This window comes from Manduca sexta, chromosome 28 (genome assembly GCF_014839805.1).
Source record: "Manduca sexta isolate Smith_Timp_Sample1 chromosome 28, JHU_Msex_v1.0, whole genome shotgun sequence".
NCBI classification, from domain to species: Eukaryota; Metazoa; Arthropoda; class Insecta; order Lepidoptera; family Sphingidae; genus Manduca; species Manduca sexta.
In genome coordinates this window covers 10,852,436-10,877,068 of record NC_051142.1, presented here as the reverse complement: position 1 = coordinate 10,877,068, position 24,633 = coordinate 10,852,436, and the positions used below count along the sequence as shown (strand labels likewise).

General features: G+C 32.7%; 1 protein-coding gene across 1 annotated transcript in view; it reads left to right on the top strand.

Moving 5' to 3' along the window:
- LOC119191014 overlaps window positions 1–24,633 on the top strand; it is a 125,853-nt gene that overhangs the window by 80,480 nt on the left and 20,740 nt on the right. Inside the window, exon 2 of the mRNA XM_037444742.1 lies at window positions 20,129–20,338. Within this exon, the coding sequence (XP_037300639.1) occupies window positions 20,129–20,338 (210 nt within the window). The remainder of the gene's footprint in view (window positions 1–20,128; window positions 20,339–24,633) is intronic.

The window sequence follows — 24,633 nt, the reverse complement described above, 5'->3', positions numbered from 1 at the left end:
AAGAATATTGAGTTAATGATCTAAGATTTAAGACCACCTACTGATTGAGTTAGGTATCCACTCTCCTGTATGGACGAAGCTTGAACTTCTTTGAAACATGAGAATTAGCTCACATTATATCCTAAACGAATAAATGATTTCGATACAAATGAACACTCATCACAAAGGAGGCTCTTTACTTAATACTTTATTATTTAATAATAGTAAAATATTAAAACCTTTCCATCGGATTTACAATTATTTTAATTGCCATCTAACATTTAACCCTTCGTAACCTAGGGGTCTTTGTGACACGTATGACTATGTAATTAATATGAAGTGCAAGGCGTTAATTATCGCGCTCTGTAAAGAGATCTAGGTATGCAATATAATGTTTCATTGTAACCCTTAATGCTACTTTAATGTGAAGTCATGTTACGTGATAACGCGTGACGCAGGGTCTAATGGACCGAGACGAATCACGTAGTTTGAATAGCAATACGCAAATCGCTTTTCGTATGAAATTTATAGATGCAAATGCGATCGGATCAAAACTTATTGAAATTATCGTTTTTCTATGTGTTTCAATTCAGTTGCAAATAAAATAACATGAATATAAGTTTGATTCAAACAGACATTTTAATATTGAGCAATTAAACCCCATTAATACCTTTATCTACTTTCTAACCCTTACTTAGACATTTTTAAACATAAAATAGTTATTACAATTAATAAACGCAATTATAAATAGTTTCTAGACTACAATTTCCACCTGAATGTAAAGATAACCTATACATACGATATATCGTACACACGCGTTTGCAGACGACTGCATCCAAGATGGCGGCCGATCAATGGTTGCCATGACAACGCGTCGGCTCCGCTCAGCTGGCCTGAAACGCTGAAACCAAAACAAGGACGGAGATTGAACCCACGCTCAATTTTCCTTGAATGAAAGAGACGAATACTCGAGGGGTGTGAAATGCTCAGTAGAATAATTAACTTGGATAAGGGTGGATAGCTTATACAATATGTTTAAACATAGGGTTTTATATATAAATGAATTTTAAAATCTAGAAAGTTAATATTTTATTCATTTACTCTTTGCTGTCGTTTTTTGAAGTATTTATTTAAATGCAGCCTTTTGATCAAATTAAAATGTAACACCACAGACAACCGCGGCCGGAGTTTAAGCCATTCTCTGAATAGTCCTCAATATTGGTTTTAACTTTTAAGCCCACAATTTTAATTAGATGCGGATCATAGCACAATGTGACATGGGTGATTGTATCAATATTGTATTCATGAGGATAAAATAGTTTTAGTTATACGAAATACGTACGTTTGCGCTTAAATCATCATTCCATATGTAAAATAATAACATAACTTGATAAGTTTTAATTAAAGATCATAATGGACGGCTATAAACCTGGTAAACAATTACGCCGAAGGTCACCTAAATGGAAGATTTAATTCATACACCAAGTCATTAATCAAATCATACATTAACGTCTCAATCAAAAATAATGATTGCTCTCGACATTATGCACAATCATTATCCTTATTGGCACGATTAATTTATCGTACACAGCAAAGAAAATAAAATGTTAACGTTATATTGGAATATCAATAAAGATAAACGTAGAATCGCTAGAATTCAGATAATCAGTTTATTAATGAATCAATCGATAAGCAGGACTTTAGTTAAGATCCTAATGATGAAATAATTGTTAAAAACAAAATGTAATTAAGACTCAAAACGTACCGAACGAAGGGCAAATTTAGACATTTGAACGTTAACACACGAAATCTAGATTGTGTACACATCGTTCGCACGAAATTAACATTCCGCGTCCTAAAGCATTTAGAATTCAGACAAATATTTGCAGATCGTAAGAGATCTCATACTCATTCCCACGTAAGATACTTTAACATGTAAGTTATTCATCGCGTAAATTCAACGCTAAATTGACGTTGTATTATGTTTCTAAATATGAGAAAATAAAAGAAGTAAATTCGCATATACAATAATTTAAAAATCACAATAGTGTATTGTTTAGACTTATGTTAATGAATTTTTATATATATTCGTCTATGTTAAAAATATTTGTATAATTCAAAATTTGCGAAGTCATTGTGATAAAATATCAGTAAGTGTTCATGACAAACAAAGTTGAATAGCTTTAAACCTGTAAGAAAGTAAGCATTGTTTTCTTTCTCGAATACATCTTTCTTAAACCTTTATTAATAAATTATGGTGAACGCAGAAACAAAATGGGGCCTCTGTGGCACATTTGGTCCATCACCGGCTACACTACTTCCTCAGGAATCCCCAACTATCGCGGAGTAATATGAGCTAATAAATATATAAGTTTCAACAACTATTGACTGAAGCAACTCAGTCATTCACGTCCAAAGGGATTAATTCCTTAGTTTCATTTCTTAAGTAGATAGGGGAATTTTCTTAGAGAAACTACATTGTTTCCCTTGACTTCAGATATTGTTTATATTATTAGATGGACTATATGGGGTTTCTATTAAGAACATTGCAATTTTATTTTTACTAATAAATCGTCTTATCAAAACTACACGAATATTGTCAAGTGACCTTAGGAATACACCGCGGTAAAATATTCTCTGAACAACCTTTATTATAGGTGGCTGTCAAGTAATGGCTGGAACTATAAATAAATTATATTCCTAACAGAAACAAAAATCAATAGGCCAATGTTCCTGAGCTTGTCTGCTATTTCTATGTGTGGATTGTAAAATTCCACAACGATTACAATTCGGCTAACATTGATATTATAATCAAATAACATAAAACAGACAATGGAATCCAAAATTCATGATTAACATAATATTCCACAAATATTATCGTCACTCTAGATTACTATAAAATATAAATTAAGAACCCCAGTGTCCATTAGAATATATTACATCGATGTTCTGCAAAAAGTTTTCGGATAAAATTCCATTAGGCTACAGATGTTCCCTATTAGCGAAGCAAGTTCAATAACTTCGAAATACGAAGGCTCTAATTACTTACTGGTAAAACAAACAAGCGGTTTTAAATATTAATGGTGTGAGAACGTTGTATTTAGCGTTCGGCAAAATGTAAATAATAGTTTTCATTTTTGTCTCCGAACCGAATGACCTAAATCAAATATTGTAATTTTCTGAAAGTAACAACTTTTGTTCAATTTGATTCAAAGTCAGTCCACAAATATTAGAGAAATAGCTTATTATATGATATAAACGAGATATAACAGGACTCCGATATGAAAACTTACTTCTTATATTTTTCAAGTCGTTAGAAAATAATACATGGAATACATTTGAAATGCTTAGTCCACCTCCTTGTTATACAACACTAAATACTATGTTACTATATTACAAAAATTATGTTTAATTTCGTTGAATTTATAAATACCCTGTACAGTTTAGCTAAAAAGGAGCTTCCTGTTCTTTCTTTGTTGTTCCCAAGTTTTTAATCCCAAGAAACGATTAGCCTAATCGTTTCTTCCTGGTAATAAAAAATGAATATTGGACAGAATAGTAGACCCAGCTATTAATAGACGAGGCCGTGCTCAATACACAGTACAATATGAAATTAAATCGAAATTTAAACTGTTTGTATATAAGATGGTTTTCATAATTATAGAAACAAATGGATGAGGCCTTTGCTAAAGGGAAGCAAACAGACAAAGACCCTTATACACAAACCGATTTATCTGATTCTTTAACTATGTAATTGTCTGAATAAAGGCTTATTATTATATATGGTAGGTACTGTTGATGACTAAGGACACGTTTACTAAGGATATCGATTTATTTGTATTGCCATTGCATTATGGATAGAAAAGTTATAACAGATTTAACACTAATAAAAATATCAGTAGGGAGTAAGGACCCCGGTCTCGCTCGAGCTCCGTCGGATTCGGGGCGTTCCCCTTATTCCCTTCAAATGTAGATTATCTCATATCAAAATGTTATTATTATATAATAACAAAAAAGAAATGTAACAGTAGAATCAAATTAAATATGATAACTGTTAGTGACGAACAAGTTATTCCTGGAGAATGACTGTTTCGTAGTGCACGCGATAAGTGTGATGTCATCTCGTGTTTTCATTATTCGATGTAACAGTGATATAGGATTTTCTACTCAGTATCAGTCCGGAGTTTAGAATTTGTGCTCGATATACCGATAGGCTTACCTATTATCATATCATGGGAAGGAATTTGCACGGCGAAAAGTTGGTGGCCAGACACCGGGAAACTACCGGAAATAAAAGGCGTGAATGTGTTTGCAATATAACAAGCACAAAAAACATGCACCTAGGTAATAAAATTATTTTTATTGCTACAATGCAACTGCGAGTTTTGTTTTGAAACATGTCAGTTTTTTTTTATTCTACGAGTTTTTTAAACTACCGTTTATGTAAAACTCGCTAAACGCACACGAAGTTATGAAATTTTAAAAACGAACAATAGAATGGAAAAAGATCACGATTTTACAAATGATGATAAACTGATAGATATTTACACGAATTTTGCAATGGTTTTGTATTTAAATAATATATATATAAATAAAGAATCCAAAAATATAATTAAATAAAGATTAAAGGTTTGATCACACAATGTGAAGTAAATTTATACGCCACTGTATTGTATTAAATAAGTAATGAATGCATAGCAGTGTGACTTGTATTCCGCTTTATATTATACTGGACAAGAAGCATTTACTAAGAAGTCGTGAAGCAGGCGCTTAGAGCGATTCAATTTATAAAATTGTCACGTGCTGTGCAGCTCAGAGCACAAAACTACGTTTACTTGTTGAAACTTTACGTTACTTGTAGAAGTAGGGTTTAGGTATGGACAGTTTTTACATCATGTCGGTTTTCTATACGACAATGGCGTCATCTCGGTTGAACCAGCATCGACGTGGCTCTACGGTACAAATTCTACCACATAATTATACTATACTTATACTTTAACGCAAAAATCCTGTTATAGTAAAGGTTTGGAACAGTCATAATTGATTTCAACATCAGCCCCACCAGCTGAAGCCAAAAACATATTTGAAACAGCATGAGTAATGGTCGCTCGGTTGCCTCGATACTCCGACAAGGTTGTGCCTTATACAACGTAGGCGCAACGTGTTCTCTATAATGATTTTTATCTCCAGAAATACAACATGAATAATCGAAATATTTTATTAAATATAGTGTCGAAATTTAGTCTATATTTTAGTCATTTAAACTACCTCTACGCCTCAACTGAACCACTTTTACAAATACCAACACCTTATATTGATTTTGAAAATAATAACACTAGAGTTTCTTGCCCGTTCTTCTCTGATGGGAACTGGTTTCCGTGATGATAGTAAGAATAATGACTGAATCTAAATAATGTGTTACATTTTACTGGTTAAAATAAATTACTTCATTCCATTTCTAAGGTAGTGTTTTAATAATAAGTTTTCTAATATAATTCTTAAGTGTTGCGTACTACGAAATCCTTATTCAGCCTTTCACAATCAATATTGTGTGGTCACCACCACTCTAGCTTATCCCACGTCAATCATTTTTATTCTGGAATGAAATATTTTTATCCCGACTCAGAATAACACACTAAAACCAGCAAGAGTTGAGCAGTCCAAGACTGTTGTCCACCAAGAAACGTGGTATTTCGTGATATTTAATTGATCCATCCCACTCTCCTTAGAGGACACATTGTAGGTGTGACTGAACACGTGTAGCCGTAAACTGTTAATGGTGCGGTAGAGGTGGAGACTTGCAATGAGCGTAGATTTTCTTTACCAGTACAAACCGAAACAGATATTTTTGTACAGCTAAAACGGCAAACTGTTGGTAAAAATATCAAAATCTAAAAGAAACACGATAAAATCACAACATACAAGCTATTAAATGCTGATAAATTCTTCCGCGGATGTGCGTATTTCATTAAAACGCCTAAAATAATTCCTTTATATTTATTTAGGTGCCCTCTTCAACCGTACCCGGAGCTCGAGTTTCCGTAATTTATATTTCCGAAAGTTAAGACTTCACTTACGTAAACAACGGGACCCTTTTTAGATTTAGGTAAGTGGGCCACTACAATTTTTCATTAAATCCACGATAGATGGAAAATTATGTTCGAAGCTTAGAGAGAATTGTGGATAGGAACATTAATCCTAATTGAAATCTTAATCGTATTTAATAACATTTTTAAAAAGTATTACACCATTAGTTTAAAATAAACCCTTAATATAAAATATATTTTTTTATCTACAATAATTATACTTGAATAATTATTAAAGATATAAAGATTTTCGTAAACTCTCATCTTTTTATAAACCAAAAAATCCTAAAGTAATCTATTCTGGTTCTAATACTAGGACAATGTTGAATCACACAGTATCTATTTCAGTGCTAATATAAAAATAGACAACGCAAAAATGTGTTCACAAAAACACTACATACAATCATTTTAATGTAAATTGTTTAAAAGTACGCGCTGTTCTCTATTTTATTTAATAATTATTCACGAATATCAAACATGGCTTGCGTCATACTGCAGGTAAGGTACTAATTTGTAATCTGTGAAGTATACAATTATTTAATAGTCGCTTTTTGTGGAAGATCGGCATAATAAATTCTGGACGCACTTACTCACAATAAAAAATAATTAACGTTACAAATTGCAGAGCTCCATGCTTAATTCAAAGATAATAAGTTATTATCAAAAATGTCGTGTGTGTTGGATGTGTGCCCATTAAAAATTAAACTCATCACCTCTAATTTTACAAGTGTGCATATAACATTTGTTAGACGCCAGCACTACTTTCAACTGTAGAAATTAATAAATATCTCAATTTCTCGTGTTTACGAATACACTAGAGTCGCACTTAACATTTGTCTCGGATATTTGGAATAACTTTGGTCATAATATCCAAATCCGAAGCAAATATTTGCAAATTACACTATTCAAATATTATCATGATAGGCTAACGTATACACACTTTCATTTATCATTTGGACTCTTTCGACTTCAAACATTTGTTTCAAATATGTGGGGTTGGTAGTGATTTCTGATTGTTAGTTATTTAAAATATGCGGATACCGTTTGTCGGTTTTAAATCAGTATAACAATATCCGGTTATAAACAAGCCGGCAAATTTGGACTGGCGAGGGATACTGTCTCATTAATTATACGCTTTACCGTATATTTTTTATAGCTTTAAATGACAAGACGAGCTTGCCATAGACAGTAGAAATACCATCCAACACCTTGAATTACAAAGTATTGTTTGGTATTCTACTGCGCTCGCCATCCAGAGACATGAGATATTAAGTCTTCTTACGTCCAGTAGCTATACTGACTACAAAGACCTTCAAACCTGAACACAGCAGTGACTACACACTGCTGCTTGGCGGCAGAAATAGACATTGCAGTTGTACCTACTCAGGCGGACTCTCACATATAAGAAGAGATCTACCACCAGTAAAAACACCTTAAATGTAGTTAGAAAGTGTATATGAGCATATAAAGTACACCGACGTATGAGTTTGTGGTAAATTACGACGTAAAACGTTTAATCCCCACGAGTGGATATATAGCCAGCGTCTGGAGATATAAGACCACTTACTCTCAAACGAAATACGCACCATCCAAAGTCGAGATCGGGGTTTTCAAATATTTTATTGAAGCCAGCATTAATTTTTAGTTTAAAAATGATGAGTCATAATAATTAATTAGTATTATCCACGGAATATATTATGTGGTGTAATATTTAACGTACAAGCTCAGCTGAAACGTTATGCTTGTAATTAATATATTGATAATAACGTGTTAGTATTTAATCTTTAAATTAAAAAAATAAAATAAAAATCTTTATAAAAAACTTACATAGTAGATACCCCAGAAAGGCCATTCAATTATGTATAGTGTACCGTAATCTACCGTAATCTGTCATAATTATGTAAAATCCAAATGTTTCACCACCCCTGGTCTAACTATTAAAACTAAGCTTAGGGCGCTATGTTAGAAACATTCTAAAAGATTAATTTCAATTTACTTTAGCAATATATTAAACCTAACTCGGTACAGGAAAATTTAAATTCTTTCTTTCCATGTTCAGTTTAGTTTCCAGTTCTTATGCCATGTCCATAGAATATACTACGTGCTCTTTACCAACCTTATACTATAAACAAAACATAATAATGACTCCTATAGTGTCGACATTTAGAACTAATTTACAAGGTACAAAATGGTCTGAACTGTAAGAATTTTTCACAAAAACGCCGTCAACTTTACCAACTATCCCTCGTTGATCTCTTATAAAATATTGTCTACACTACTGTTGACATACATGATAGTTCCAATAAAGAATGCATAGTAAAGAGTAAGTAACGTACGACATTAAAAGCAACGTCTACAATGTGGCTATAAAGACGCTGAGATTTACGTCCCCAACTTTATTACGTCAAGATTAAGCCTATTTAATGCGCGTGAGGCAGGAATTTGAACTCAAGTGCTAATGATTTGAAGTGTTTACAAATTACCTCTACTTATACAATAGTTTTTAATATTGGTATGTGTTATTTTAGATTCATATTATTATATCACAATCTATCTACGAGTCCAAAAGTTCTGTGAGAGCGTAGTACTCGTATGGAAATTTAAAATAAATTTATTACTTATTTTGCGAGCACATAAATGAACTGCTCTAAACAACAATAAAACAAACAAATGTATTTTTTTTTTATCTCTGTATCATTTACTGTAGTTCATACCTTAAACTGATTTTAAAAAGAGCAACATCAGAGCTTCTTGTCTCTTCTCTAGTGAGAACTGGTTAGTGAGGGTAGAGTTAATATTGACGGAATCTATTACATTCTACGGGTTCAAATAAATCATTTCATTTCATATGTCGAAACCGGAATAAATATTAATTAAAAAGGCGAATTCTGACATGACGTCTGTGACTTCTCGGTCTGTCACTTGTTACACGAATTACAATCTCTTAATTACTTCTTATGTCTTAGAAATTAGCTGAGTATTGCTCTACTGTTCTATTGGTAGTTAACCAGTTTTTTATTTTCTCATTCATTAACTTTCTAGCAATAACTCAGTTGATACATGAGTTCACAAGCGGGTACGATCTTTATCACTATACAAAGAATAAAACAAATAACCCGCGTCGGTTTAGTTTCCCCGCTGATATGAATCTCTTTGTCTATTTTCACTCTCGTACAGGGCACGTAGAAATCACATATATCAGATATACCTTATTACCACAATTCAAGTTTTTGTCTTAAACAATATCATATTTGTCTGGTGTTTTTAGGTAAGATATAAATGAATAAATAAAGAATATTGTGGCTGTGTTTTCTGTATTAACCTTAAGAAGGTTAATACAGAAAACTAATTAAGGTTCTCAATCAATGTTACCCTTGCCTTTTTCCATTTTATTGGTTCTTATCACTTTATGCTTTACCTACGTCATATAATTTGAAATAAATGCCGTAAATATTGAATAAAAATTATTGTTAGTAAGACTCAATGTCTTAAAAGCAAGTAGGATCATTTTTTGACTACCCACGTGAATGAATTAAATGTCTCGCATCACGTAGTTGTCGTAGTTTTGGACTCTATAGAATTGACTATCCGCTCTAATAGTCAATTCGTTGAATCAGTATCAAAACTTAGTTTGCCTCATAAAGATCCAAAGGCTAAAAGTATCAACAAAGTTGGGAAGTTACCTGGCAACTAATATAATATTGATTGACCTTTCCCAATACTTGTTCATAATAGATGAAAATGTAATTGTTTTTGAATGAACATAAGAATAATAGAGATTAAAGTTACGTTTGGTATTGAAGCTTGTTTTTAATCGTGATTATTTATAGTTTCTCCTAAAACATATGATTAATTGCAGCGGCATAGCTACGATAATTAAATATCACTACTTTATTTTATATGACATATCGTAATTTACTTTCAATAACTGCGCAATTGGTGTGATGAGTCGTTTATCCTACATGTCATCCGTCCAAGCAACTCAAGGGCAATTCTTGACCCGATATACTATAAGAGTTTTAACTCTAACACTCTTCCTCATTTCCCAGGATCGGAAGGAATCGACCTCATCGTAACTAAAATCCAATATATCAAGTCTATAATAATAAAACTGTATGGTTTTCTATAATACTAAAGTTTTGTAGTAGTACGGCAAGCAACACGCTGGCAACACGTGCAAAAGTATTTACAAGATTTACATGAATAAGTAAATAAACCATTTATACACTCTCCCTGTATTTATAACTTGTATGGAATCCTCACGTAGCTTAACTCTCTCTATGTTCTTTTACAAATACTTTGTTAAAACATTCTGTGATTTTATTATATAATATTGCTTTATTTTTGTCTTTCGTTTGTTACATGTTATTTTGCGAAATTATGATTTAAGAGTAATTAGATTTCTAATTTGTGTTACAAAATAGCTCCTCCTTTGTTCGTTTCTTCGTTAATCATATAAAACGTAAAAGTACTGATCATTTTTATTTAAAAAAATGTTTTTGGTTTAAATAACCTCTTATATAGCACTCACCACAGGGACCAGCATCAACATCATTAAAACTGAGCTCTTTTGCTCTAATTCATATTTATAACGTTATAACGGTCTATTTCCGAGAGAAGATGCACAACGTTGTCAGCATTGATAATATTTATTAATATTTAGAACTTATATATATTCTCGGTAATACTAGTGCTATTAAAATAACGGCATAAATAATATTTCAAATACGTTACTATCAAAAAACTAAATAATTTACTTTAATTTATAAACACATTATAGTTATTGCTTCAAAATCATGATTTCTGTCACTATCAATATTGCTTTTATTTTTTATAACGTCGTCCGACCTGTTGGTTCTCATTGAGAAACAAAATGTGTTGCAAAAGTATTTTTTTTCTTACTTTTATGATTCCGCAAAATTTTGTTGGTCAACCCAGTTTTATCATTATTAATACAATGTAAATTCACAACACAGATTACAGAGCACATGTGTGCCATAAAAAACGGCAAGTATCCAAATCATAGCCGTTTCCCGATTTGGTGTGAAGCGAGTGCGCTGCGGACATGCGCGCGCGCCTATTAATACCACGTGTAGCCCCTGTCTCCCCGCGCCGCGCGCTCGATATAGCACGAGGGAACCCATCGCGAATCCACCCAATGAATATTGATCGGTTTTGTAATTTATAAATTATGAATATAACGCTGTGTTTTGTATGAATATTTGAATTGTTTTCCTTTATAAAAGGCGGAAAATTACGTATTTTCACGTGATAATATAAGGAGAATGTTGATTTATGTTTCTAATACTAATTTACCGCAAATTAATATATTTTTTCCAAATAACACGTTACTAAGAAATGTATGAGATTATTTATAATTACGTTTTTTTTATGTACATGGATCGAATGAGATAGTTGATCTCATTCGATCCATGTACATAAAAAAACGTAGCCAATTATTAATTAGGTTATCTGATGGAAGGAACATTGTGGCTCTTAAGAAAGACGTCGGAGGAATCCTAACCGGTACTAATATTTAAAAAGAATTATAGGCAATGGTAACAAGGATTGTTAGAGCTATTGGTCATTTTCCTGACCACATGAAAGTAACAGGAATACTACCTATGGTTGTCTGTAAAATATTGCTGACATGATCGCAGTCAATCCGCGATTAAGTATATCAACAATTTATTCATTCTATAGAAAAAATGGGAGTAGATCGAGACTCTACCGCTTATAAAGAAGCTATAACCAAATTACATAATAATTTCCCGCACGTGCGTGAAAGTGACGCGGCAATATGTTCCACGTTATATCACATTTACGATATTTCTAGGTCACAACGTAACGTAGCTGCGGGCTAAAACTGTAATTTCATGCTGTATTGGAGATTTTTCCTTCAATTTTTCTGCCGAAATCTGTTAGATAAATCATTGATATTGCAAGTAATCAAATACAGTTTAGTATCATTAGAAGAACTCATAGTTTCGTAGCTTTAGTTCATGACTTTACGTACCAGATTATAATACTCTAAAATCTGTAACAATATTACAATATGTCATCCACTCTGAGTTCTGACACACGCCTGCAGGTTTATTTTTTAGTAATTAAAATCCCTTTTTTAATACAACAATCATAAAGTCAGAAATGGGAGTTATTTTTGTTCCCGTACAATGTTTCTGTCGCCATTACCGCTAAATACTTTTTGTTTGCAATACTTGCGCGGCGGGGCTCCACTAAATCCTTTAGTTTACAGCCCACTTGCCCCATAAACTCTCACTTATTTTTGTCACAGAAACACTGGATATATTAAGTTCCGAAGAGTCATAACCTGCGATACTAAATTTATTGCCGTGTTGAATATATACTGAACTATACGTTACAGAAATTATTAAAATCATTAGAATTAATGATTCTAATACTGACTTGTGTGTCTATTTTCTTGATTTAATGATTTCCAACAACACAAATTTTATGGTTATCTCTTAATATGGGATAATGTTTGTTTCTAAGATTTAATATTTTCTCTCCATTGATTATATATTATTATCGTAATAACGCTAGGAAAAGCGAATAATTTGGTTAAATGAAGATTGTCTTACCTAACTTACTACAAAGAAATAGTTATATATGTTCCTAGCATTCTGGTCAAGACTTGTAAAATCAAGAATCAATCAATTATGAATATCAATCAACAATAAATCAACGAAAACACCAAACATATCCTGATTTAATAAGCGTTTATTCTATTCATCTATTAATCAATATTCTTTAATCCGCCCGATCAACCTCCAGCCGTTTAATTTTCATGCATATGTTAAATAATATAATATGAAATGTTACTTATTAGTTTGTTTACGGTATCCGACGTAATAGAAGGCAGGGCACAGCTGGTAACTATAATAAAATCGACAACTCCGCGTACAATTAGGGTTAGCAATGTTGCCGTGTAGAATTATTATTTAACTTCAATCGTCATTCGTTAATTAATATGTAAAAAAGTCCCTCAATTACATTTATATGTTTGAAAAACATTCCCTAATATGTAGTTATAATTTATTCATCTATACATATTATAAAACAAAGTTCCCTTTTCTGTTTGTATTTTATTGATTTCCTACTAAACGGATTTTTATCAAATTTGGTATGGAGATAGTTTAAGACCCTGGGAAAGTTATAGGCTAGTTTCTATCCTGGGAAAATATATAGTTGGAATTTTATCCGGGAAAACTCCTTCATTTGGGGAATGCTGCGAGAAAAAGATAGTATAATATAAAATTTTAACATACATCAACTATGACTTTTGTACCGCACTCTCTCGACCTTCTATATTGCTATTCTCAATCTTACATGGAAAATGTAATTTGATTTTAATAAATGAAAACTAAAGATTTTATAGTTATCTCCTAGTCCAGCTATTATCAAAGGTAGTAGTGACCCTGCACACAGATGTGTCTGTGTATTTTAATATGAAATTAATTGTTTTACCAAGGCTAGGTACGTTTACTTTTCGCTAATATAAACCTTTGCTATAATAGTACTATTGTTGCATTTGCGCGATTAGTGAAAACCCTAAAAATAATTACAAAAAGTACAACAAATGGGAACAAAATCGTTCGTTTTGTTTTAATTTTTTAGCTCTTACAATAATAAATGATTTTCTAAATATGTCAATTATAATACTTGACAATAATATGTCTAATATATCATAAACCAGCTAAATTGTTAAACAATAGAATAATGTTAACGCAATTACTGATAATTATTTCATTTGTATCATAGATCGTAATCCTATGAGAGTATTACATAGACTTCTGCCATTTTATATTGTGGATCAAGTGTAATAAGTTGATAACGTCTGTCCGGCGCCTTAGACTCTTGTAAGACATTATACTCGTAGCAATGCATTTCGTCTCCGCGATAAAAGATAGATAGAATTCGAACAAATCTCGTATGAATGTATTAAATCTATAATAGGGGCACAATAGCGGTATTAAGATCAAATTGAACAGATATATTTTATGAGCTCTTTGTTGAGACTTAGTATTAAATTATAGGGGATGTCAGAGTTTTTAATGGGACGCTAGCATATTTTAGATCTTGTGATAGATATTCATTGAAATTTATTGTAACGTAATTTTTAAGGATTTGGAACAATAAAGAATATTTATAATATAAATAATATCCTTGAATTATAAATGTCATTAAAAAAAACTTTGAAAAATTTAATTGAATTTCTCCTTTGATTGCAATAGATATTTTCGCATTATAAGTAAATGATTAAAAGCCGCAATTAATTTTAATATTACGCTAGAAATTAATAGAACTGAATAGCCACTTATAATTAGTGCGGCCTGCAGTATTTACGTAGTAAAAGTCAATAGAAACAGCCGAAATTAAATGAGGTTGAACAAAAGCCAAATGTTAATTACGGTGGTTCGGCGGCGAGACAACTTCTCGATTCATTCAGAGGTTATTCAAGTATTTTCAACTTTAACCAACCGTTTCAAAGACGATTGTCGATCTGAGGCAATTAATTTGGCTTCTGATTTGCTTATAACTATAAATCTATAATTATTTTTGTCTTCCATTAAACTTTATAAAACACTTTTATTAATACTTGTGTAACCTTTTACATTTAATAATTGAAATATTAAAATAGACACAAACTGGGTTCACAGTTCTTAGGTTCCCAAAAGGTAAACGCCTACATTACTCGAGCAAAGCTATTAAAACAAACTGAAATTCATTACGAGAATTTATTAAGCAAATTCTTCAGCCGTCGATTCGTTGTCCGAATATAACTATATTAAATTTTATCTACACTATTCTTCGTTGTCATATCTATATTTATTCTATTATATAAAGATGTAGAGTTTGTTTGCTTGAACGCACTAATCTCAGGAACTACTGTACCGAATATGATTTTTTTCCACTAAAAGTAAACATTACTGCTGAGTGCTATAGGCTATTTTTATATCCGGGATTTCTTTTTTCTACCTCTTATTCTCTAAAGTTTGAATATAATGTTCGTTCTAACATCTAACATTTTAATGATATAATTTTCTTCTCATAAAAATACTCAAATTTACATAACCATTGAGATTCATAACCCTTCCTGCTATAGTCGGAATAAAAGACTATATTGTTTACTATCGACACTTTAATTGCCGGTGTCCATTATGGCAGATCTATATAAGGAGTTTACTCCGTTCCGTATAACTATACGGAACTTGTTTCAACAAACAGAATTACTATTTACAAATAAATTTGATGTTTGTATGTTCCATTGAAGTGTTTGTCAAACCTATTTAGACTCCAAGTCGTTTCGTGTCCGTGGATCTCATATGGAGTGATGTTAAGAAATCGAAAATAATACCGCATTGCTCATAGTCAAATCAATATTATGAATCTGTGGTCCGGTAACCTACTTCGGAAGATTACTTGATATTGGATCTCGATGAAAAATAACTTTTCTTTTACTTATTCTAATAAGTTTTATCTCAGCGTTTTCGTTTCGGAACCTACCTCGAACAAGATTTGTACATGATGTTTCTTGCATAATAAATTATTGCGCGATTTAATATTTCAATTTCCAAAAATGAACTTTATTTTATTCCTTTGTTTTATATTTTTTTTAATTTCTCTATTCAAAAAAAAATTCGATAAGAACTAAAGTGGACGGAAAACTTTAAGCCTTTTATCAATCATAAAAGAAAGGAACGTACCATTGCACAACCGTTTATGAACACATTAGTGGGTAAAGACGCAAAAATGAGGAAGCAAACGTGATGACGTATTTGATTGAGCGCACGCCTACGCTCGACCAACAATATTTAGTTGTTCGTCGAAACCTTTTGTCTACAGGTGATAACCGTGTGAATTCCTTAATGTTTTACTACTAACGTTTGTTACGTAGACACAATATGCCACATGACATAACTTTTGGTGCTTAATGTTCGCTGAATGCCCCTCTGGGAGGAATTTCATAATGAGTCCATCCCACTGAGTTGGTTAAAGAGTTAACTGTTTTTATTGCAGTTAGTTCGCCTAGACACTAGACTAATGGAATTAAAGGCCACAAAAATTTAGTCTATGTAAAGATTTTTGCATCGCCATTGGCGGAGATGAATGGGTCGTTGAAGCTTGAACCGACTCGTAATTAATAGATATGCACTAAATACGCCTTTATTCTTAAATTCGTAGCTATAATAAGATCCTCAATGAAACGTTCATTCAAAAATTCTACGAGATTTATGTCCCAAGAGTCTTTGTTGTTCCCGAATTTGTACGTTTCACGGCGGCTGTTTCAAACCTATTTTGGATTAGAGCCAAAACTGATCTGAACTTCAGCGTATTTTCACTAAGATACTTTGAACGACGTTTGTCGCTCGGCGCTCTGTATGGGATAGAACTCTTCAAGTTAAAATCTTTAAAACACTCATACAAAGCGATTATTTCTAGAACTCGTTTCTTAATCATGCAAACATTTCTACAAAATTACATATTTGTTGTACTAGTACGATTTAAATGAACCGCTATCATTAATAAACATTAGTTCATACAGTAAAGCTGTCTTACATTTACCTTGTTAAGCGATTCTTGTAGTTTATCATAACATTATCATTTTATCTAACATATGCAGTGCCCGCGTCGCGCGTACGTATGCACTTAAGTATTACACGTCAATACTAACATTCCGTCTCATCTATAAAATATAATATCCTGAATATCTGTTTACAGTTCACGTATAAGATAGAAATGCTTTCGGCTGATTTGTGAACAGGTAAACATGTTCAAAATACTTACCATTTAATGTTACCGTTAGCGCTGGTTGGATGCAATCCTCACTAGTTCATCAATATGCTGTCAGTATGACTACTGACGTCTTGTGGCACATTTACAACTCGTTCCCATTTACCTAGATTGTTATACAATAACTGAGGCAAATACATCCAATCTTACATATTATATGGTATTGAAATATTTGTCGTTCGGTAAGTGTCCAATGTGATCAAAATGCCTCATCGTGCATCAAAGTACTGGCAATATTTTAATCCTCTTTTTCATAAACACGAAATGTCAATAAACATATATTACTATTAAATTTAATCAACACGTTGTCTGTCGTGTCATATTTCCAATTTGACTCAGCTAGACTTATAAGTCATAGATTAATAACCATCCAAACATCTTCAGGCACATTTTACATTTATAATAGCGGGGTTACGCGGAAATAATACTTTGTGTTGACTGACCTTTGTGCCGTCATTGTGTGTGTTAAATTAGGGTTGGGGTTGTTTCAGCAAACCAGGTCATAGTCACTTCGACCCACGCAATACATTTTATAGCTACAAAAGCTTTATAGTGAAATTTTTATCTAAGTATTTCATATCAAATTTTGAGATAATAATTCTTATTGTTATCTAATCTAATACGTGTAAATGCTACTGCATTTTTTATCTGCTAAATATCTAGAGCAATATATAAACAAAATAACCAACATCGACTTGCTTTGAATCTTGGTTTATCATCACCGGGTCCATCACATTAGCCCAATACTACAAACGAAGATGTAAACCAAATCAACTCACCCGTAGAAGGCAAGCATTAAAAATGGTACGGTAATGAGCGACGACTAATTGGTCAGGTCTAAGTACTCGTGCAACCCTGAGCCACATACGGAGCCATCCGCCGCACTTTTGGCAATAGTTCTGGCTAACTATGCCAACTTTCACACCTCAATGTGGCTATTTTTCGACTAATTTCCTTAGTGCACTGAACCTGCTTATTAAAAGTTGATAAAACACGTGGTTAGGGAAATTGAACTTTATACATACGTAACTATTTATTATAATTCCGTGTGAGTATTGTACTGGACTAACGTATGTGGAAATATGGAAGTACGTAATATTATAAATACCGTATGGACTGTACTGTCTCTAGTATAGGACTTAAGATTTATTGGTTAAGTCAGTTACCAAAATACAGCCGTCACAAAAAACGAATTTAAAATAATATAATATTTTTAAAAATATAAGACTAATGGAAATTTTATTTACATAAAGTCCGTTCGCCTACATTCTCATAAACTTTGAGGATCATTTCGCCGTGATTTGCATTAGTTCCAGAAGCGACCGACGCCAGAAATATTGTCCCATTTGGCACAAGCTAAGTACGTATTATTGTGGACATCGACAATGAGTATTTTCTGTCACAACATGTTTTCTGTTGATATTAATTATTTTATGAGAAAACAATTGGCTATCAGCGACGCTACTAGTGTATTTTATCCTGCTCAGTCGGCATACAATATTCAGTGGCTTTACTTACTTAATCTCTCATATTTAGTACGAAGTTATAATAATAAAAACGCGGAAAATTTTCCTAAAATAAAACTAATACATTTCAGAGATAAAATAATTTAAAATATTTGGTAGATATATACTATTTCTTAGGACGAAGATTTTTTAATGCCTGAATATGAGATTTAAGTATGGCAACAATAATAATAATAATATATCATATTTTTTATATCTCAAAATATCTTGTGAGCAATTAAGAATAAGATGATTAATTCGATAAAAATTACAAATAAAACATTCTGCGTGTATCTGAATTGGAATGCAAGATTACATGTAATCAGTAAATACGCGATAAAAAGTGCAAACTGTAACGAGAGTTGGTTTTGTGCAAAATAAGTGTTTACACCTCTATTATATAATTTTATTTAAATGTGATAGTTTATCAGTATGGATATGCAAATGGACGTATGGCAGAAGTAAACTGCAGACTGATCATCACATGGGTAATGTCTCCAAGTGCTAATAAATTAATTGGATCTCTATAATATTTGTTTGAAGTATGGTAACTTAAATAATGATATACATAATATTATTATGCCTTTCTTTGGTCCTTTAACCTTATCATTATTGTGTAAATAGTAATTAAGGTTTACTCAATGTTTTCGTACTTTGATTTCTCTACCCAACGCCAAGAGAGCGTAGTATCGAGTAACAAAGTACAAGTCAGGTGGTGGAAGGAACATGGTGAAGGCATTGTATTTTAATATATCGGCTGTTAAATTATAAATTCATAATAAAGATTTGACAAGTAACAATAATAAGATATATAATCAAATGAAAGATATATCTACTTTACGCCAACGACTTCGGATAACTGAGAAGTCCTCACTTAACTTATGTTGTTATTATTTACAATACATTTGTTTCATAATAAATCAGACTTCTTGTGTTTATGAACCTAAAAGTATAATCATAAATACACGGATTAAACCTACACATAAAAATTATTCATCCCACTGCGTATTTTCTATTGCCAACATGATAAAATCTAAGCGCTGTACCTAAGTGCAGCACCTATTTACTCATCATTCCATTTTTGAGACATGTTTGAGTTTGGTTGGCTATTTAATTGTTATATCACATTATTATCAACATTAGATGGTGGAGAAAAAATAGTAAGAATATCACAATGCTCGTAAGATGTTAGAAGATGGCTGAGGGTTTTCCTTATTCAAGAAGTTAACTGTATAGTTAACTTCTTGAATAAGGAAAACCCTACTTCTGGATGTTTATATTCAGCACTGAACGTCGCGAGGCGTTATTATTTTGCCGTTGTCATAAAGTAGGAGCGGTTTGTTGAGGGTTTGTTCCAAAACAAACGCACTTGTGTCATGTCACTTTAACGCTCTTAAATGATTTATAATAGTGGAAATGATTAGCGAATTTTGGAACGACGTATGAAAATACTTTAAAGCCCTGAATGATAAAATATCCAGATAATGTAATTTCATCGTGTGCTGCAATACATTTGTATTTTTGAGACATGCATGCACTTTATAATTGTTTACTCTATACAAACATTTGTTTGTATAGTGTAAACAATTATAAAGTGCATCGCCGAATGCGCTATGATCCTACTTTTTAATAATACAAAATACAATTTATTATTTCATTTAGCTTAAGGAAACCTTACTGATCAGAGGTGCGATAAATCCAAGCTAAGAACGTCAAATCAATTTAGTTTATCTCCTGTTTCAGAGCTATGCAGCAACAGCGCCTCCAAAGCCTGCGTCTGCGCCGCCGCATACGACCCTGCAGCGGTCGGTACGCGGGGCGGCTAATAGCGGGGCACCCGCGCGCGTCATACCCAGGTTCCACTTCCCCAAGGGCCGGCCGCCCCCGCCCCACCAACAGGACCACGCGCTACACAAAGTACAGTCTGCATTCGCCACGTTCCCTAATAGCCAGGTAAGATGATGAAATGTATATCTACTCCAGCAAAGATATTAGTGTCTCTTAATATTTTCCTGCGATGGCTAGTTATTATATTTAATGATGGTATTTTTATGAAAATGTTCTACACCTAATTATACAAGCACTGCTTTTATATTATGAATAAACTTACGTGTTCCAAAATAATCATGCTTAGTCAATTACAAAATAATGACATTATTGTTCCAAGATTGTATTTCTCCTTCGGATTGCCTCGCACTGCTTAGTGGATAGTTTCTTAAAGTTTTTTACTAATATACAATAACATTATGCCAACGAAAAAGTATAGATTTTTCTCAAAACCAATTTCGCTCTGCGTCTCTAATAAATTTAATTAAATATGGACATTGTAAATGATAAATTCAGTCGATATGGGTCAGCCAATACGTTTCAAACGCGGCGCCCCGAACAGACGTGGAAAGTTGACTCCGTAATTGGATTATCCACCACTTCGACGTAACGCAACCCCAAATAAAATCAATATAGCCTGAATAGGATAGGCCCAGGATTTATTACTTCTAACACGGCAAAAATTTATCCCTCGTCACTAACCGCAGAAAGTTTTTCTATTTTATAGATAAAGATTCGAGCTAATCATTGGTTTTATTGAATGGAGAATAGATACAAAACCAGAAGAGTTTAACATCGTCTTAGAGAACAAAGATTTCAGGCGAGATTAATGATGAGCCCGCGCTGCGGCATCTCGCCACACCATATTAATTTAGCTGATGCATTTAATTAAAATTGATTTCGTAACAAGAATTCAATGTTTCCATTTACGGTGTCAGAACCGGAGTTAGAAGTATGCGCGCCTCATTGACGAGACGGCGCGCCATAGAGTCCACCCGGGCGAATTTAATTTCTCAATTTGGCGAGCGGTTACCACGTTCGTTTACGAAACGCATCATGCTCAAAGTTATATCAGTGGCCAGTTTAATTTGAGACGAATTAAAATACTCATAGCGTATACAAGAGATTTTATTATATAAATATGATGAATAGGACGAGATTTCTTTTCCATCTTGCGTGTTAGCCCTGGTGCCTTTTTTAATGTTGACAATTAACAAATTTCAATTGATTAATACAGCCTAGTTGGATGTGGAACGGACTGCCGAGACGAATGTCCTCAGGTTCAAATTCCAAGAGCAAAAACCTATGACTTTTCTAAAATTATGTGTGTATTCTTTGTGAATTATCGGTTGCTTAAACGGTGAAGGAAAGCATCGTGAAGAAACCTGGATACCTGAGAAGTTCTCTATACGAATTTTGATAATTAGTGAAGTCTACTAATCCGCACTAGGCCAGCGTGGTGGACTTAAGGCCTAATCCCTCTCAGTAGTAGAGGAGGCTCGTGCTCAACAGTTGGACAGTATATAATACAGAGCTGACATTATAATGGACTAATGTTCAAAAATTTACCCAAGAAATATTTAGCTTAATTTGAACATTGCTTTAACGACAGCCATAACTGACTCAAATTATAGTTATAATTATTCACGACGATGTACTTTTATTTGAACCCCATAATGCCTTATTATGGTAACTGCCGTACAACTTGCGGGTTAATTAAATTATCAATATCTTGAATCTTCCGCTTACTTTTGTATTCTCGTGTTCGTATGCAGTTTGAAATATATCAAGGTGTGTTTAATGTATCCCACATTAGCTGTTAAATATGTTATAAATAACAACTGAGTGGTCTTTTATTAGTTTTGAAATATAGCGCTGACATACATGCAATAATTTGTTTTCATGTAATACGTGACGTCATATTTATAAATAAAATGACCTGAAAACGAATATACGTTTATGATTCAGCAACAATTTATTTTTGCCATTCATACTAGTAACTTACAATTATTGTGAATACGTTAGATCTTATTTTTCGATGATTAGTGCTATCAATTTAGCTGCTATCAATGAATAGATGAATCATGTTTTCGGCGGGAAAATCTCTAAGATTTATTCACATTGCATGACCCTTGAGACTCTGAAAAAGCACCGGACGTCTAGAACCCATAAGTACGATTTCTCGCATTCCGTGCTCTCCATCTCAAGAGTATGTTAGATTGAGTATCCAGCCCTTCAAGCGTGCCCGATGACCATTGATGTGTTTTGTTTGGATTTACATTCTTTTACTCAACAGGTTTAGGATCATAAGGCAATTATTGTCATTCCGTGTTGGCCTTCTATGTTTATAAACTCGTTCAATGATCTGATGTCTATACATCAGATCATTAACATTGGTACAGGACATAGGTCCCAGAGGAGCAATTAATGGCAATAAAGATTATCTACTAATTTGTTTAAAAAAATGATGCACTAAAAATAATATAAGTAATAATAATTGTCAGTCAAATACATAAGAGAGAATACAATAGACGTTGTAGTTTACATCATTCATTCTCCTCGTCTAGAGACTCCCATGCCACTTTCAGTCACAACAAAACAAAGGATTTTCTGTCACCATCTGCAAATGTAAATATGAATGCCCTCTTGCACGCAACTTTGGATACGTGTCACATCCCAAAAGAATAGATAAATTGCTTTGTTTTGGAGTGCTATCAAATTGGAATAACCCATACAATTTATAAGGAAAATGCGACACGTCTGAGGATGCGAGGAATATTAAACTACTTATATGAATAATAAAAGAGACGGTATGCATTTATCATGCTTGTCATAAATAAAATTGTTATTTCCTCTAGAAATTAAATCAATTTACCATCATACCTTTTAACAATGTTTCGAATGTTCCAAGATTAAGTTGATAATGTGTAAACAAAAAAATTACCACAGTACCTGTTAATACTCGGTTCGGAAACGGTAAATTGACTAAGTACTTCTTATTTATCTCTTTGATTTTATTCACCTAAAATTATGTTTATTTACCAATACTTGAATTAGTATCATATGTGATCTAGAAGTTTTTACGGATGATACATCTACGCTGTACAAAACACAAGATATAAGAAACCACAAGTTGTAGTTCTTTAAGTCCATTTTAAATGTGAATTGTGAGACTTATAGTTTCACACACCCGACGTAATAGCTTTAGATAATTGATGAATTGTTTCTTTGTTGTTACCATTTAAACGTTTACAAAATTTAAGTATTCTGGGTTCGTTCAGAATATTACTCATCGACTGTAATTCAGTTTCTAATGAATCCTATATAATTATTGTATTGTGTCATATGTGTGTCACTAAAATATAACTGTAGTGTCGTAAACTTTCGATGGACTGCCTTGATATTCCAGTATTTTATGTTATATGGAATCAAAATTACTTATTTTTTATTTTCTATTACTTCTATTTACTATTTGTTCTTTAATTTCCTTAGTAGATTTGCTACAGTTGCCTTATTATTTATTTTTTCCAGTTATCTAATGCAAATCAGTTCAATGACAGTATTGCGAAAGTTTTACGAAGCCAAGAACATGAAAACATTCTGCCTGGCATTACGCGGCGTGACAAATATGGCGCATATATCAACCGCGTCCAGTCGAAATCTCTATTTCAATAAAACCGTCCGGAAAAAAACAATATCTTTTGGATGACATCCAAATACGCCCATTTTGATGTCGGTCTTTGTAAGGTTGCAGTCCCTGGCAAATACGATGGATTATTATGACAGGACTTCAACATCATTGTTGAAATAGTGTCGCGAAAGACGTTAAAGTGCTTTACAAAGCAGTCGTGAATTATTACAATGGATTGCAAGGTAGAATTTAAATTTTAAGAACAAACTGGTTATTGTTTTTTTTTTAATAAAACATAAGCGTCTGGCATCTCACTCACCACTCACTCTCTACGTCACTCTAAATACATACCCAATATCATAAATATGTTAAATTAAATGCCACGTTATTATGATATAATAGCACTCAGATAAAGCCTTCAAATTGATGGAAATTTATGAATAAAAATATATAACCGCTCGATAAATTTTGAAACTCAATAAATTATATATATTTAACCCGATTATCATATCAAATGCTGGCAATCGATTTCCCGGTCGTTCCGAACCGCCTACTTTACATATAAATGTATCTTAGTTAGTGAATTGAAGCGAAATGGGCCGGGAACCCGACAATCTCTCAAAGTAGTAGCCCAAGATGTTAAGTGGGCTCCAACCATTTTGTAGTTGAAATGAGGTCGCCCAAAAAAATCCAATTCTAGCTTAACTTCGTTTATGATGAATAAAATCAATTCTCGTTTGTTTTAGATTTCTTTTTGAGTGTACAAAGTGGGTTTGGAGTTATGATTGAA